The sequence below is a fragment of the Mastomys coucha genome, unplaced genomic scaffold (assembly GCF_008632895.1).
Source record: "Mastomys coucha isolate ucsf_1 unplaced genomic scaffold, UCSF_Mcou_1 pScaffold3, whole genome shotgun sequence".
Taxonomy (NCBI): Eukaryota; Metazoa; Chordata; class Mammalia; order Rodentia; family Muridae; genus Mastomys; species Mastomys coucha.
In genome coordinates, this window is record NW_022196909.1 from 55,496,310 (window position 1) to 55,513,788 (window position 17,479).

A 17,479-nucleotide genomic window follows, 5' to 3' on the forward strand; every position below is an offset into this window, starting at 1 on the left:
GTGGACTGAACATTTACCAAATTATTGGCCTTTCTTTCAAGAGACAGCCATTGCTGGATTAACTAGATTCAGTCTATAAATCAATCGAATAAACTCCCCTTTAATACATATCCATTTACTCCATGTAATATATCCATATATCAAATTTTTATGGAACAATTGATTTCTCAAAGCTACAATGAAGAAACACGCTTGTGTTGGAAGAAATCAATTTCCGCAGGCAGTCATGGAATCGTAGGCAAGAGTGTGTGTGCTAGACAACAGCTCTGAATCCTCTTTATATACAATATAAGTCCATTTATTCTAGTAACTTGTTCCAAATTCCTAGCAATGTCTACTTTACATTTACTACTGAAAAATTTTCTAAGTGTTCTACAATTTTTCACATGTATGATACTTACCTTAAATTTTCTTCAGTATTAGGATGACATAATCTCAAAGAATGAATTGGAAATTATTTCCCTCAGTTTTTGAGAACAGAACAGGTACAACTATTCTAAATATTTTTCTATGTATTTGACAGAATTCTATGGTAAAATTAGGTAGGCCTAGAAATTTTCTTTAATGTATTTTCGAATTATGAATATATTTTCTTCAGTGCAGCAAAACTCAGTTATTTCTTTCATGTTGTGGACATTGGCAGCTCATGACAGGTCATAATCTATATGAGCAGATCTATGTTTTTTAATACTTCTGGTAATCTTTTCAAGGTTGGAATTGTTTAACACACCTAGTCTTGTGAATAAACAAATTTGTTTACATGTCATTGACAAACAGTTTTGAAGGAAATGAATAGAATTATGAATGCTAACTTTTCTAGGACATTTGCTCATCATAATTCTACTGTGCCAATTTCCCACTATAGGAAGAATGACATAAATGCCTATAATACCTAATTCCCGGTATAGCGGGGTAGTGCATGTCTCATTACCAAGAGCTAAAAATGACACTCAATCACTGCTCAGTCTTTTGCTAGTGTGATGTTACATGATTGCAAATGCCTGCATATTGCAAATGTCTGTTTTGGTTGTATTTTGAAATGATTTGGGGATAAAAATTCACCAATTCAGCAAATGGTGGATACTTAGAATTCTGAGTCTGATGAGGAGGAATTTTGCAAAGATTACATTTCTCTTTCTGATTCAATTGACAATTACATTGAGGAAGCATTGAGTGAAAGTGAAAGTGGTGATTCTGAAAATGAAAGGCAGTGTAATGTAAGAAGGGTGCCTGGCTGTATCCCTCAACCAAGTGATAAGGAGAGGCAGGTGTGAAGGACGAGGGTTTGATTAGGAACTTGTGGTAGCAAATGTGGATCTAAGCTTTAATGAGGGTGATAAAGGGCCAGTGAACATTGCAGGTCATATCACTGAAGAAAGAACTGGCATAGATTTTTCTCTCCTTGTTTATCAGGGATGACTTCTGGCAGAATATGACATAAAAGACAAAAATTTACATGCCCATCAAATGCATAAGGAAAAACTAAACTACTATTATCCCAAGAACTTCAAGGATGCTTCTCTTATGAAATGAAAGCTTTTATTGGGCTCAGGATATACACAGAGTACTTGTGTATAAAACCATGCTGTAGGGATTACTAGTTGAGTGAGGGACCTGACTTTCTTGTGAGTAGTTGATGAGCAGGGTATGAACATTGATAAAACAGACACAAAAGCTGAATTTTGGCATTCGAAGCAAAAAAGACTTATTTTCTTCAGTCCCTCCAAGTTTCATGTAAATCTAACCACTGTTACACATGTTATTAACAGTTTTCTAACATATGTAGAGTTTTTCAATGATTTGCTTAGGAAGCCTGTCAGGGGGTTAATTATGCTCAGTGGCTTAGGTTTCGTAGGGCTAATTGTTTCATTGGATAACTAGGCTTATATCATCTTGAACACATCCTCTATATGGTGATTACTTAGATATCTATAAAATAAAATAAAGATATAATTGATATTTTCTGTTTCAATTTAAGTTAAGGTATCCATTTCATGGACTTTTCTTTGCATAATTATTTGGGCTTAGTTCTTTGCAGTTGAAACAACATACTATAAAAATATTACATGAAAATCACATGTTTGTGGTTGCTTGAGTTCTTTATTGAAAAAGATGATTATTTGTGTTTAAGTAAGAAGACACGAGACAAATATAGATGTCAAGCTTCATCCTAGTAGGCACTATAAAGTAGGTTGATGGTTTGTAACTACAGCCCATTCTTCCATTTGCAGGTTGGTTTAGGACACAAATAGTTTTCTTTTTTCAAATTTCTAGAAGTGAATTACTTGTAATGGTACAACTTTCAGAATTCTCCACTTGATTCAATTCACTACATGTAAAGCAGCAAAGGTGGTCCAAACCCAAAGTTGTCATCCTAAATGATACCTTTTTTAATGGCTGGTCTGAAAGAGATTTCTGTATAAATCCAGGAAGGAAAGAAGCCTTGTCATTGGGATGCAGCGTGTCACTAAATCTCCTATAGGTTTTCCCCATCATGTCTCAACTAAGTCTGTACTCTTTTCTCATGTGATCCATCATGCTGCGCACTGGACATGTTAATGAATTTTGTCTTCACACAAACAAGTAGCTTCACACTTTGCCTTGAGCAGCTCGTGTTTACAGCCTGCTGTAGTCTTCAAGGATTCACAGTTACTAAGTAAATCTTCAAAATCACAGCTATTGGCTGAAATGAAAGCAGATGCAGTTATCTTATTGCCATTGTCTGAAGTAGCAGCAAAAATAAAAAAAAAAATCCACTCATAAAATGTCAAGAGAGAGGCAGGAAGGATAAACAGACTAGCACCATTCATGCCACTGTGATTCATTTCAAATGACACAGGAGGGACCTTAGCAGAGCTCATCGACTCATCCATCACACACACACACACACACACACACACACACACACACACACACACATTCATCTCAATGGAATATTTCTAAGATGAATTGACCTGCCTATATCCATTAGCAGCCAAAGGGGGAAGATTAAATAAATATATGTCCATCTGCTAAGTCCAATACAAATCCACTAGGCAAATACAGCTATTTTAATGCATGGTAAATTTAATTAGATTCTTAGTCTAACTAGGCAAACTCAAGTCCTCACGGGGTGGGTGTCTATTAGTGACTAAGCTTATAAGGCACATGTTATAGAAACTCTTTCTCTTATCTCACATTTTAGAAACACAGCTTTATACGTTCAGAAGCAAATATCATTGTGAATGGATTGAATCAAGAATGGTGCGCCATGCTTTTCCTGGAACACCTGAGACCCTCAAAATTGATTGTTCATGGGCATAATCAGATCACAGCCCATCCACAAAAGGATATGGAGCTCCAACAACTCTGCATTTATGTCTGGAGCAGAAATCAAACTGCACTCTGATCCTTCTTCTTCTAATAGGCCTGTACCTGCTGTAGCATTTTCCCTGTCCAATCACATTAGGGCAGTGAAAGGCCTGTGATTGAACAGGAGTACAGGGGTGGAACTAGAGTTGGAGGAGGAAAAAGGTCAGAAGCAGAAGGAGGAGAAGGGTCAGGACCAGGAGGAGAGAAGTCATCATGAAGATAGACAATGAGGACCAGCCAGACTCCATGAGGTTATACAACCAAGCAAAGGTGTTTACAAAATAGATTAATTGGGTTAGAATACTGTCTTTATTATTTGGTTCTGAAATTATTGTGTTGGCATCTTGTAAATTGTGATTTTATTATTATATAAATCTGATTGGATATTAAGGCCTTAAGAGTCATGCTTTACTTATAGGGTCTTAGGCGCTATTTAGATAAATGATTGTGGGGGTGTGTAAAGAGTAGCATGTGTGTGAGATATTTTTAATAGCTGGGAGAGAACGATAAGAGCCCACCAGGATGTGGTGATGCCAGTCAATACTAGCTCAAAAATGTGGCCCGGCTGGAAATGGAGTTTGAGGGGTGGATTCATTTTTTTTTTAAATATTCCTGCAACATGTACCCAGCACTCATGGTGGCAAGAATTTTTTTTTATGAAAAATGATTGACATTTGCTTTTATTGAAGATTCCCTGTTGAATACTCGTTGAAAATTGGATAGATTCCAAACATTTTGCAAGTATGATTCAGCAGAGGCACAGTCATTCAACATACTTTCTAATTAGTTTGTAGTTTTGATACTAATATTTTAAATTATAGATACACAATTGAGTCAGGAATAATGCTAGATAAAAGTGGACACACTAGAAAAAAATCTCGATGAGTGGTTGAATTCTATCATTGATAGTAATTTTAACAAAAGTATCTTAAGTGCTAGAAGCCAATATTTATGCCTACTTCTATTCATGAAAAAAATAAGATACATGGTATTTATTTGTTACTTTCATTTGCAGCCATGGCTTTTCTGTATGCCAGTACTGTATGGAACTTGAATATTGTAATTAAATATTTTCAAAAACTATCAGCTACTTATAAGAAAAATTATTATTTAAAAGATAAGCACTATGTTTTTGAGTATACTATCGAAAAGATAAAATCAATAGTGAACTCAAATGCTATCATTATAGGAGGTAAGATAGATAAACCATGGTCTCAACTCCTCTAGGTATACATGATTCAATTTTTAATTTTTTTTAATTTATGTGCATATGTACAATTGTACTTCTATATATCTCTGCATTCAGGTGCCTACAAAAGACAGAGATGACACCAAATTTCCTGAAACTGGAGCCATGGGCAATTGTGAACCACTAATAGTTCTTGGAGTGGAACATGGGTTCTCTGCAAGATCAGCAAGCAATCTAAACTACTGAATCATCTCTCCGGCCCCACATCTTGATTTTTTTAAAATACACCTTGGGTCTATTGATATTAACTTTACAGAATGGTTTATGAATGGAATGCACAGTGAATAGTCTCCACATGTCGTAGTCACTGAGAGTAAGGTAATGCACCATTATGTAATATATGTAGAATTATTTTCATTACAAATAAAATGTAAGTTACTGACCTATAGGGTGGGGAAAAATGTTACTAACCTATATAAAATATTTAACATTTTTGAGTAGGTTTTCTCCTCTCCCAAGAAATATCATTCAGTCAATTTTGAAGTTCATAGAATAAGTGAAAATGCTACCTCTATGATAAATAGCCAGTGAATCATATCACACTTACTGCACAGTCCATTTTCACAATTATTGGGACAACTAGCACAAGGTGCCCCTTGTTGATACGGGGTGGTCTTTTTCATTACGTTGTTACCCCTGAAATTTGAAATATACCATTAGGTTTACGTTTAATGCTTGTTTTATACACTGGAGCATGACTTAGCATATATACATGTTACAGAGTTTTCAGTTTTATAAACAAAACTGAAAATTAAGACTTTCACAGTGTAACTCAGACTATCCAAATAAAGAAAACACTTCATACATGAACCCTTTTTTACTAGTGTGCTGTCTATTGCTGAGATAAAGTGTAACTAAAAGCAACTTGGGGGAGGAAAGGATATATTTTAGCTGACAGGTTATAGTCTATCATAGAACAAAGCCAAGAGGCAAGAACTGCAGCAAGAGACTGGAGATGCTACATACTGGATGTTCCAGGCTCAAATTCAGCTATTTTTCCTTCATAGTTGAGGTCTGCTTGCCTAAAGGGGCATGAGAAACAGTGGGGCAGACCCTCCTACATTAATTAGAGACCATGAAAATGCCCTATAGACATGGCCACAAGTCAATCTGATATAGGAAACTCCTCAACTTGAGGTTCCTTCCCACCTGTGTTCACCATTTCTCTGAACATAAGTCACCAAACTAAGAAAATTAAGGTTATCTGGCATCAAGAATTTTCCATTTTGTTGCCAGATGGATGAAAAAATTACTAAAGTAAGACCCTACAACAGCTGCCCCTGCAGGAGATGTGTGCTTTGTCAGGTAGACAATGCCCCAAGCTCCCAGCATTCTATCTGGACCATACCCCCAGTCACCTGACCATATCCAGGCATGGCCTGTCCTACAGATAACCACTCCTAACATAACATGAGAGGTGGATTGCCCCCTCCCCTCATTCTTGCCGTCTTGCCTTCTTCCTCTCTTTGCTTTTTGTCCGTCCTCTCTTGCTTTCTTTCTTCTTCTCCTTTTCTTTGTTCTCATCTCTTGCCCTCTTCCCTTCTCTCTTATTTTCATTCTCTCTCTTGCCTTCTTCCTCTCTCTTGCTCTTTGTTGTATCTTTCTTCCTTCCTCTCTTGTTCTTTGACCTCTCTCTTGTTCTCCTCTCTTGCTCTCTGGATTTCTTCCTCACTTTTCTCTCTCTCTCCTCTTCTCCTCTCCTCCCTCTTCTTTCTTTCTCTCTACATGACCAATCTATTTTCTCTTTCCTATAATAAAATATCTCACTTATGCATTGCCTCCTTTTAACTAATGTGCCGTGCAACCACAGGCATCAACAGCAGAAAGACTCAGGCCTCAGGAGAGAAACACTGGCCCACACCAAGAAGCCATCCTAAACAAATCTGACAGGAAGTATGTTTATTTTCCCCTTTTAAAAAGTCAATATAGACTTGCTAAGGCTGTTCCACATCCCTCTGCATACAAGAACAACCAGGAGAGAGCTGGTCTCCCAGTAGTGTTCTCACTCCTAAAATCAGAGGTGAGATCACCACTTTCTCTCCAAAAACTATCCAAAGCAGGACTGGCCAGGAGTACACAGGGCACAGAAACAGTGGAACAGCTTGGATAGGATCCTTCTGGTCTCCATCTGCAACCGGGAGCTAAGGCTGTTCCACACCCTCCAAACACAAACCCTGCCCAAGGGAGAACTGGTCTTAACAGGAGTCCTGACAAATGCTTACAGGCCCACAGGAGGAATAAACTCCATCCAGAGAAAGCAAGACCAACTAACACCAGAAATAACCAGATGGCAAGAGGCAAGAACAAGAACGTTACAAATAGAAAAGAAGGCTACAAGGCATCAGCAGAACCCAGTTCTCCCACCATAGCAAGCACACTGGATGCCCCAAAACACCGGAAATACAAGATTTGAATTTAAAGTCACATCTCATGATAATGATAGAAGACTTTAAGAAGGACATAAATAACTTCATTAAAGAAATACAAGAGAATGCATGTAAACACCTTTAAAAAGGGAAAAACAAGAAATACTTAAAGAATTATGGGAAAATACAACAAAACGGGGGAAGAAATTGAACAAAACCAACCAGGATCTAAAGACAGAAACAGAAACAATAAAGAAATCACAAAAGGAGACAACTCAGGAGATACAAAACCTATGTAAGAAATCAGGAGTCATAGATGCAAGAATCACCAACAGAATATAAGAGACAGAAGAGAGAATCTCAGAGCAGAGATATCATAGAAAACATTGACACAACAGTCAAAGAAAATGCAAAAGGCAAAAAGCTCCTAACTCAAATCATCCAGGAAATTTAGGACACAATGTGAAGACCAAATCTAAGGATAATAAGTATAGAAGAGAGTGAAGATTCCCAAATTAAAGGGTCAATAAATATCTGCAGCAAATTTATAGAAGAAAACTTCCCTAACCTAAAGAAAGAGATGCCCATGAACATACAAGAAGCCTACAGAATTCCAAATAGATTTGACCAGAAAAGAAATTCCACCAGAAACGTAACAATCAAAACAGCAAATGCACAAAATAAGGAAATAATAGAAAAGCAGTAAGGGAAAAAGGTCAATTAACATATAAAGGCAGACCTATCAGAATAACATCAGACTTCTCACCAGAGACCATGAAAGCTTGAAGATCCTGGACAGATGTCATGCAAACCTTAAGATCACACAAATGCCCACCCAGGTATTTATAAGCAGCGAGACTCTCAATTACCTAGATGGAGAAACCAAAACATGCCATGATAAAAACAAATTTACAAAATATTTTTCCACAAATCCAGCCCTACAAAGAATATGAGATGGAAAACTCCAACAAAAGGAGGTAAACTACGTCCTAGAAAAAGCAAGAAAGTAATCTTCTTTCAACAAAGCCAAAAAGAAGATAACCACAAAATCATAATTCTATCTCTAACAACAAAAATAACAGGAAGCAACAACCACTTTTCCTTAATATCTCTTAACATCAATGGACTCAATTTCCCAATAAAAAGGCATAGACTAATAGACTGGATACATAAACAGGACCCAGTATTTTGCTGAATATGGGAAATGCACCTCAGTAGCAGACACTATCTCAGAGCAAAGGGAAAGAAAATGATTTTCCAAGCAAATGGTCCCTAGAAACAAGCAGGAGTAGCCATTCTAGTATTGAACAAGATTGACTTTCAACTTAAATTTATCAAAAAAAAGGTAAGGAAGGAAAGTTCATATTCATCAATGGAAAAATCTACCAAGAACTCTCAATTCTGAACATCTATGTTCCTAATGCAAGGGCACATACATTTGTAGAGAAACTTTGCTAAAGCTCAAAGCACATATTGCACCTCACAAAATAATAATGGAAGACTCCAACTCCCCACTTTCATCAATGGACAGATCATAGAAACAAACTAAACAAAGAGACAGTGAAACTAACAGAAATTATGAACCAAATTGATTTAATAGATATGTACAGGACATTTCCCCCCAAAACAAAAGAATATACCTTCTTCTCAGCACCTCATGGTACCTTCTCCAAAACTGACCATATAATTGGTCACAAAACAGGCCTCAACAGATTCAAGAAGATTGACATAATCATATGCACCCTATCAGATCACAGACTAAGGCTGATCTTCAATAACAAAAACAATAGAAAGCCCACATACACATTGAAGCTGAACAATGCTCTACTCAATGATAACTTGGTCAAGAAAGAAATAAATAAAAACTTAAATAAATAAACTTAAATAAATTAAAGACTTTTTAGAATTCAATGAAAATGAAGCAACAACATACCCAAACTTATGGGACACAATAAAAGCTGTGCTAAGAGGAAAACTCGGCTCTGAGTGCCTCAAAAAAAAAAAACAAAAACAAAAACAAAAAAACTGGAGAGAGCATACACTAGCAGTTTGACAACATATATGAAAGCTCTAGAACAAAGAGAAGCAAAGAGGAGGAGACAGCAGGAAGTAATCAACCTCAGGGCTGAAATCAATAAAGTAGAAACAAAAAGAACTATACAAAGAATCAACAAAACCAGGAACTGGTTATTCGAGAAAATCAACAAGATAGATGAACCCTTAGCCAAACCATCCAGAGGGCTCCAAGAGAGTATTGGAATTAACAAAGTCAGAAATGAAAAAGGAGATATAAGAACAGAAAATGAGAAAATCCAAAAAATCTGGGTTGTTTCCAGTTTCTGGCTATTATAAATAAGGCTTCTATGAACATGGTGGAGCATGTGTCCTTATTACATGTTGGAGCATCTTTTGGGTATATGCCCAGGAGTGGTATAGCTGGGTCCTCCAGTAGAACTATGTCCAATTTCCGGAGGAACCGCCAAACTTATTTCCAGAGTGGTTGTACCAGCACTGAAGTAATGTTCCTCTTTCTCCACAACCTCTGCAGCATCTGTTGTCTCCTGAGTCTTTTATCCTAACCAATCTGACTGGTGTGAGGAGGTAGAATCTCAGGGTTGTTTTGATTTGCATTTCCCTGATGACTAAGGATGTTGAACAGATCCTACTACAAAATCCTATACTCAACAAAATTAGAATATCTGGATGAAATGGGCAATTTTCTAGAGAGACACCAGGTACCAAATTTAAATCAGGATCAGATAAACTATCTAAAAGGTCCTCTAACAACTAAAGAACTAGAAGCAGTCATTAATAGTCTCCCAACCAAAAAGAGCTCATGGCCAGATGGGTTTAGTGCAGAGTTCTATCAGACCATTAAAGAAGACCTAATACAAATACTCTTCAAACTATTCCACAAAATCTAAACATAAGGTACACTACCGAATTCATGCTATGGAGTCAAAATTACTCATATACCTAAACCACACAAAGACCCAACAAAGAAAAAGAACTTCAGACCAATTTCCTTTATGAATATCAATGTGAAAGACTCAGGAAAATTCTGGAAAACTGAATCCAGGAACACATCAAAAAGATCATTCATCATGATCAAGTAGGCTTCAGCCCAGGGATTCAGGGATAGTTCAATATACGGAAGTCTATCAATTTAATCCACTATATAAACAAACTCAAAGAAGAAAACTGATCTTTTCTTATGATCATTTCATTAGATGCTGACAAAGCATTTGACAAAATCCAACACCCCTTTATGATAAAAGTCTTGGAAAGATCAGGAATTCAAGGCCCATACCTGAACATAGTAAAAACAATATACAACAAACGAGTAGCCAAAATCAAACTAAATGGAGAGAAACTTAAAACAATCCCACTAAAATCAGGGACTAGACAAGGCTGCCCACTCTCTCCCTATGTATTCAATATAGCACTCAAAGTCCTAGCCAGAGCAATTAGTCCTCAAAAGGAGGTCAAAGTGATACAAATTGGAAAGATGTCAAAATATGAGTCTTTGCAGATGATATGATAGTACACTTAAGTGATCCCAAACATTCCACCGGGAACTCCTAAACCTGATAAACAACTTCTGGAAAGTGGCTGAATATCAAATTAACTCAAACAAATCAATGGCCTTCCTCTACCTAAAGGATAAATAGGCTGAGAAAGAAATTCAGGAAAGTACACCCTTCACAATAGTCACAAAGGATATAAAATACCTTGGTGTGACTCTAACCAAGCAAGTGCAAGTCTCTGAAGAAAGAAATTGAAGAAGACCTCAGAAGAAGATACTCATGGATTGGCAGAATTAATATAGTAAAAATGTTCATCTTGCTGAAAACAATCTGCAGAGTCAATGCAATCCCCATCAAATTTCCAGGTCAATTTGCAAATCCATTTGGAATAACAAAAAACTCAGGATAACAAAAACTCCTCAAAATAAAAGAACTTCAGGGGGAATCACCATACCTGACCTCAAGCTGTATTACAGAGCAATAGTGAAAAAATCTGCATGGTATTGGTAGAGAGACAAGCAGGTATCAATGGATTAGAATTGAAGACCCAGAAATGAACCCACATACCTATGGTCACTTGAACTTTCACAAAGAAGCTAAAGCCATCCAGTGGGAAAAGACAGCATTTTCAACACATGTTGTTGGTTCAACTGGCAGTTAATATGGAGAAGTATGCAAATCAATCCATACTTATCTCCTACAAAGTTCAAGTCCAAGTGGATCAAAGCCTCCATGTAAAACCAGATACACTAAAACTAATAGAAAAGAAAGTGGGGAAGAGCCTCAAGCACATGGGCACAGGGGAAATTTTCCTGAACAGAACTCCAATAGCTTATGCACTAAGATCAAGAATTGACAAATGGGACCTCATAAAATTGCAAGGCTTCTGTAAGGAAAAGAATACTGTCAATAAGACAAAGTGGCAACCAACAGATTGGGCAAAGATCTTTACCAACCCTATATCTACTAGAGGGCTAATATCCAATATATATGAAGAACTCGTGAAGTTAGACTCCTGAGAACCAAATAGCTCTATTAAAAAATGGGATAGAGAGCTATACAAAGAATTCTCAACCAAACCGCTGAGAAGCACCTAAAGAAATGTTCAACATCCCTAGTCATCAGGAAAATGCAAATCAAAACATCTCTGAGATTCTACCTCACACCAGTCAGAATAGCTAAGATCAAAAACTCAGGTGACAGCAGATGCTGGCAAGGATGTGGAGAAAGAGGAACATTCCTCCATTGTTGATGGGATTGCAAGCTGGTACAACCAATCTGGAAATCAGTCTGGCTGTTTCTCAGAAAATTGGACATAGTATTACCTGAGGACCCAGCTATACCACTCCTGGGCATATACCCAGAACATGCTCCAACATGTAATAAGGACACCTGCTCCACTCTGCTCATAGCAGCCTTATTTATAATATCCACAAGCTGGAAAGCACCCAGATCTCCTTCAACAGAGGAAGAGATACAGAAAATGGAGTATACTCAGCTACTAAATACAATGACTTTATGAAATTCTTAGATAAATGGGTGGAACTAGAAAATATTATCCTGAATGAGGTAACCCAATCATAAAAGAAGACACATGGTATGCAGTCACTGATATGTGGATATTAGTTCAGAAGCTCAGAATATCCAAGAAACAATTCACAGACCACATGAAGCTCAAGAAGAAGGAAGAGCAAAGTGTGAATACGTTGGTCCCTCTTAAAAGGAGGAACAAAATACACATGGGAGGGGATACAGAGACAAAGTGTGGAGCAGAGACTGAAGGAACAGCCATCCAGAGACTACCTCACCTGGGAATCCATCCCATATACAGTTACTAAACCCAGACACTATTGTAGATGGCAACAAGTGCTTGGTGACAGGAGCCTGATATAACTGTCTCCTAAGAGGCTCTGCTAGAGTCTGACAAGTACATGGGTGGATGCTCACAGCCAACCATTGGACAAGCTAGAGAAAGGACCCAAGGAGCTGAAAGGTTTTGCAGCCCCATGAAAGGAACAACAATATGAACCAACCAGTACTCCCAGAGCTCCCAAGGAATAAACCACCAACCAAAGAGTACACATGGAGGGACCCATGGCTCCAGTCACATATGTAGCAGACGATGGTCTTGTTGGTCATCAATTGGAGGAAAGGCCCTTGGTCCTGTGAAGGCTTGATGGTCCAGTGTATGTGACTACCAGGACAATGAAGTGGGACTGGGTGGTTTGGTGAGCAGGTGGAGGGGGGATGGAATAGGGATTTTTTTGGTGGGGAAACCAGGAAATGGGATAATATTTGAAATATAAATAAAGAAGATGTCTAAAAAAATTTCAAATAAAAAAGTAAACATAATTAAAAATGAAAGTTATGTCATGGTCCAATATTCAGAAGAACAAGAGTTTGTGGTACCAATCTGGATTTTTTTTCTTTTTTGTAGATAATGGGAAATTGAAATATTTGAATAGAAATTCAGGGACAGGGGATGGAGCAGAGACTGAAGGAATGGCCAAATAGTAACCAGCCCAACTTAATACCCATCCCATAAGCAAGCACCAGTCCTTGACACTATTAATGATACGTTGTTATGCTTGCAGACAGGTGTCTGGTACGGCTGTCCTTTGAGAGGCCCCACCAAGCAGCTGACTCAGACAGATGGAAACACAAACTGCCAAACAGTGGATAGAGCTTAGGGACACTTACAGAAGAACAGGTGGAAGGACTGTAGCCCAGAGGTGATAAGAACTATACAGGTGTACCAACACAGTCAATTAAACTGGACTATGGGGCTATCACAGTCTGAATAACCAACCAAAGAACATACACAGGCTGGATCTAGGCCTCTGCTCACACAAATGTAGCAGAGGTACAATTTGTTCTTCATGTGTGTCATGAACAAGTGGAGTGGTGGCTAACCCAAAAGCTCTTGCCGGTCTGTGGGATATGTTCTTCTAGGTGGGCTACCATGTCTGGCCTCAGTGGGAGAGGATGGGCCTAGCCTCACGGAGACTTGATATACCAGGATGAGGGTATACCCATGTGAGCATGGGGTATTGGTTCAGAGGAGAAGGTGAGAGGGGATAGAAGGATGGGTTGTGGAAGGAGGGATGGGGAAGGGAGCAATAAGTGGGATATAAAGTGAGTAAGTAAAATAAATAAATATTATCCAATAAATTAATTAAATGAAATGAAAAATAATAAAATTATTTAACAATAAAATAAAATAAAATGTTGCTTCTGGTCTGTGCCTGCATCTCACCCCCTACCCCAACCCCCCCAGAATCCACAGCCTGCCTTTCTCCCAGTTTGTCTATACTAACCAGGGACAGAGGTGAGACCCCTGCCTCCAAACCCATGCCAGCAGGGAACCCCATAGAGCCCAGCAGACATGAGATCTATCCTGCTCTGCTGGAGCCATATCACTCTTCTGGTCTGCACCTCCATCTTCACCCATGGCAAATCAGCATGTGTGCCTTACACCCACCCCCTCAACCTGCCTGTCCTCAGATTGTCTGCCCTAACCAGGAACACAGGAGGATTCCTCTAACCAGGGAAACAGGAAGCCTACTCTAACCAGAGACAAGACTGCCTAGGTCACACAGCTCTAGCTGCCTCCAAATAGGCCTGCTCAGATTCAAGATACCAAGCCAGTTAACACCAGACATTATCAGATAGCAAAAGGCAAGTTCAAGATCATAAGCAACAGTAGCCAATGTAAACTGGAACCATAAGATACCAGTTCTCCTACCTGGATACTCTAACACACCTGAAGAGCAAGATTCTGATATAAAATCACACCTTGTGAAGATGATAGAGGCCTTTAAGGGGGATATAAATAACTTCCTCAAAGAAATACAGAAAAACAAGATATTTCATAAGAAAACCAAATGTAAACACTATCTTTCTACTAATCCAGCCCTACAAAGGATAGTAGAATGAAAACTCCAACACAAGAAGGGTAACTACACCCAGTAAACACAAGAAATTAATCATCTTGCCACAAACCCAAGAGAAGAGAATCACAAAAATATAATATCGCCTCCAAATAACAAAATTAACAGGAACTAACAATCATTGGTCTTTAATATCTCTCAACAACAGAATCAATTCTCCAATAAAAAGACACAGACTAACAGACTGAATACCTAAACAAGATCCATCATTTTGCTGCATTCAAGAAATACCCCTCAGCATGTGGAAAAAAGACTTCCAGGAAGATGGTCCCAAGAAACAAGCTGGAGTAACCACCGTAATATCCAATTAAAAAAAAAAAAAAAAAGACTTTCAACTAGAAGTAATCAAAAGAGACAGAGAAGGACATTTTATAGTAATCAATGGAAAACTCCATCAAGATGAAGTCACAATTCTGAACATCTATGCTCCAAATAGAAGGACACCCACATTCATAAAAGAAACTTTATGAAACCTCAAAACACACATTGAAACTCACACAATAATAGTGGAAGATTTAAACATCCCAATCTCATTAATGGTCAGGACATTGATACAGAAACTAAACAGGGACACAGTGAAATTAACAGGGTTTATGAACCAAATGTATTTTAACAGATGTCTACAGAACATTTCACCCTAAAACAAAATAAAATACCTTCTACTCAGCAACTCATGAAACCTACTCCAAAATTGATCATATAATCACACAGAAAACAAGCCTAAGCCAATACAAGAAGATTGGGATGATCCCATAAACCCTATCAGATCACCATGAACTAAGTGTGGGCAAGAAAAAACACCAAAACCCCACATACTCATGGAAACTCAAAAACTCCCTACTTGGTCAGGACAGAAATTATAGACTTCTCAAATTCAATGAAAACAAAGGCACAATATACCCAAATTTATGGTGCACAATGAAAGCACTGTTAAGAGAAAAATCCACAGCACTAAGTGCCTTCAATAAAGAAATTGGAGAGATCTCATACTAGCAACTTAACAGCACACCTGAAAGCTCTAGAACAAAAAAGAAGTAAACAGACCAAAGAGGAGTAGATTTCAGAGTCTAACTTAGGACCGAGATCAATCAACTTGAGAAAGAGAGAGAGAGAGAGAGAGAGAGAGAGAGAGAGAGAGAGAGAGAGAGAGAGAAAATAGTCAAAGAATCAATAAAATCAAGAGCTGGTTCTTTGAGAAAGTCAACACAATAGATGAATCCTTAGCAAAACTAATTAAAAGGCACAAAGACAGCAACCAAATTAACAAAATCAGAAATGAAAAAAGAGACAAATAAACTGCAGAAATTCAAAAAATCATCAGATCTTACTACAAAAGTCAATTCTCAATAAAATTGGAAAGTCTAGATGAAATGCATGATTGTCTAGACAGATACAACATGCCAAAGTTAAATCAAGATCAAGTAAATTAAACAGTCCAATAACCCATTAAGGAAATAGAAGGAGTCATTAAAAACCTCCCAACAACAACAACAACAAAAAAGCCCAGGGCCACATTAGTGCAGAATTCTACTAGAACTTCAAAGAAGAGCTAATACTGATTCCTCAAACTATTCAACAAAATAGAAAGAAAAGAAACACTACCTAATTTATTCTATGATGCCATAGTTACTATGATACCTAAACCACAAAAGACCCAAAAAAGAAAGAGAACTTCAGACCAAGCTCACTTGTGAATATTAATGCAAAAATACTCAATAAAATTCTCATAAACAAAATCCAAGAACACATCAAAAACATCATTCCTAAGAAACAAGTAAGCTTCATTGCCAGGAGGCTGAGAAGTTTCAATATATAAAAATCCATCAAAGTAATCCACTATATAAACAAACTCAAAGGAAAAAGTCACATGATCATCTCATTAGATACTTAAAAAAAAAAAAACAGTAACAAAAATCCAACACCCTTCATGTCACAAATCTCAGAGAGATCAGAAATTCAAGGCAGATACCTAAACATAATAAAAGCAATATATAGCAAACCAAAAGCTGACATCAAATTAAATGAAGAGAAACTTGAAGCAATTAATATCAGGGACAAGACAAGGCTCTCAACTATCTCCCTATCTATTCAATATAGTACTTGAAGTTCTAGTTTTGAGCAATGAGAACAAAAGGAGATCAAGAGGATACAAAGTAGAAAGGGAGAAGTCAAGGTATCAATCACTATTTGTGGATGATATGATAGTATACATAAGCAATCCCCAAAATTCTCCCAGAGAACTCCTATAGCTGATAAATAACTTTGGAAAAGTGGTGGGATATAAAATTAATTCAAACAAATCAGTTGCCTTCCTCTACTCAAAGGATAAACAGGATGAGAATGAAATTAGGGAAACAACACCCTTTACAAGAGCCACAAATAATATATCTTTTATATCTAACCAAGCAAGTACAAGATGTATATGATAAGAACTTCAAGACCCTGAAGAAAGAAACTGAAGAAGAGTTCAGAAGATGGAAAGATCTCCCATGCTCATGGATTGATAAGATCAACATAGTAGAAATATCAATCTTACCAAAGCAATCTACAGATTCAATGCCATCCCCATCAAAATTCCAACTCAATTCTTCACAGACATGGAAAGAGCAATTCTCAACTTCATATGGAAAAACAAAAAAACTCAGGATAGCCAAAACATTTCTCACCATTAAAAGAACTTCTCTGGGATCACCAACCCTTAGCCAAAACATTTCTCACCATTAAAAGAACTTCTTGGGGATCACCAACCCTGACCTCAAGCTGTACTACAGAGCAATAATGATTAAAGAAAAAAAAAACATGATATTGATAGAGAGACAGACAGATCAATCAATAAAACAGAATTAAAGACCCAGAAATAAACCCACATACCTATGGACACTTGATCTTTGACTACAAAGTAAATAATCATACAGTGGAAAAAAGAAAGCATCTTCACCAAATGGTGTTGGTCTAACTGGATGTCTACATGTAGAAGAATGCAAATTGATCCATATTTATCATCTTGCACAAACCTCAAGTCCAAGTGGATCAAGA

At 37.5% G+C, this 17,479-nt stretch overlaps 1 protein-coding gene across 2 annotated transcripts in view; it reads right to left on the reverse strand.

Moving 5' to 3' along the window:
* Window positions 1–2,080: 2,080 nt before the first annotated feature.
* Window positions 2,081–17,479, reverse strand: part of Crisp2 (cysteine rich secretory protein 2) — a 30,003-nt gene continuing 14,604 nt past the window's right edge. For both annotated transcript variants that reach the window (XM_031348149.1, XM_031348148.1), the window contains exons 9-10: window positions 5,148–5,236; window positions 2,081–2,683 (exon numbers count right to left, since the gene is read on the reverse strand). In XM_031348149.1, the coding sequence (XP_031204009.1) occupies window positions 2,556–2,683; window positions 5,148–5,236 (217 nt within the window). In that variant the 3' untranslated portion in view covers window positions 2,081–2,555. The remainder of the gene's footprint in view (window positions 2,684–5,147; window positions 5,237–17,479) is intronic.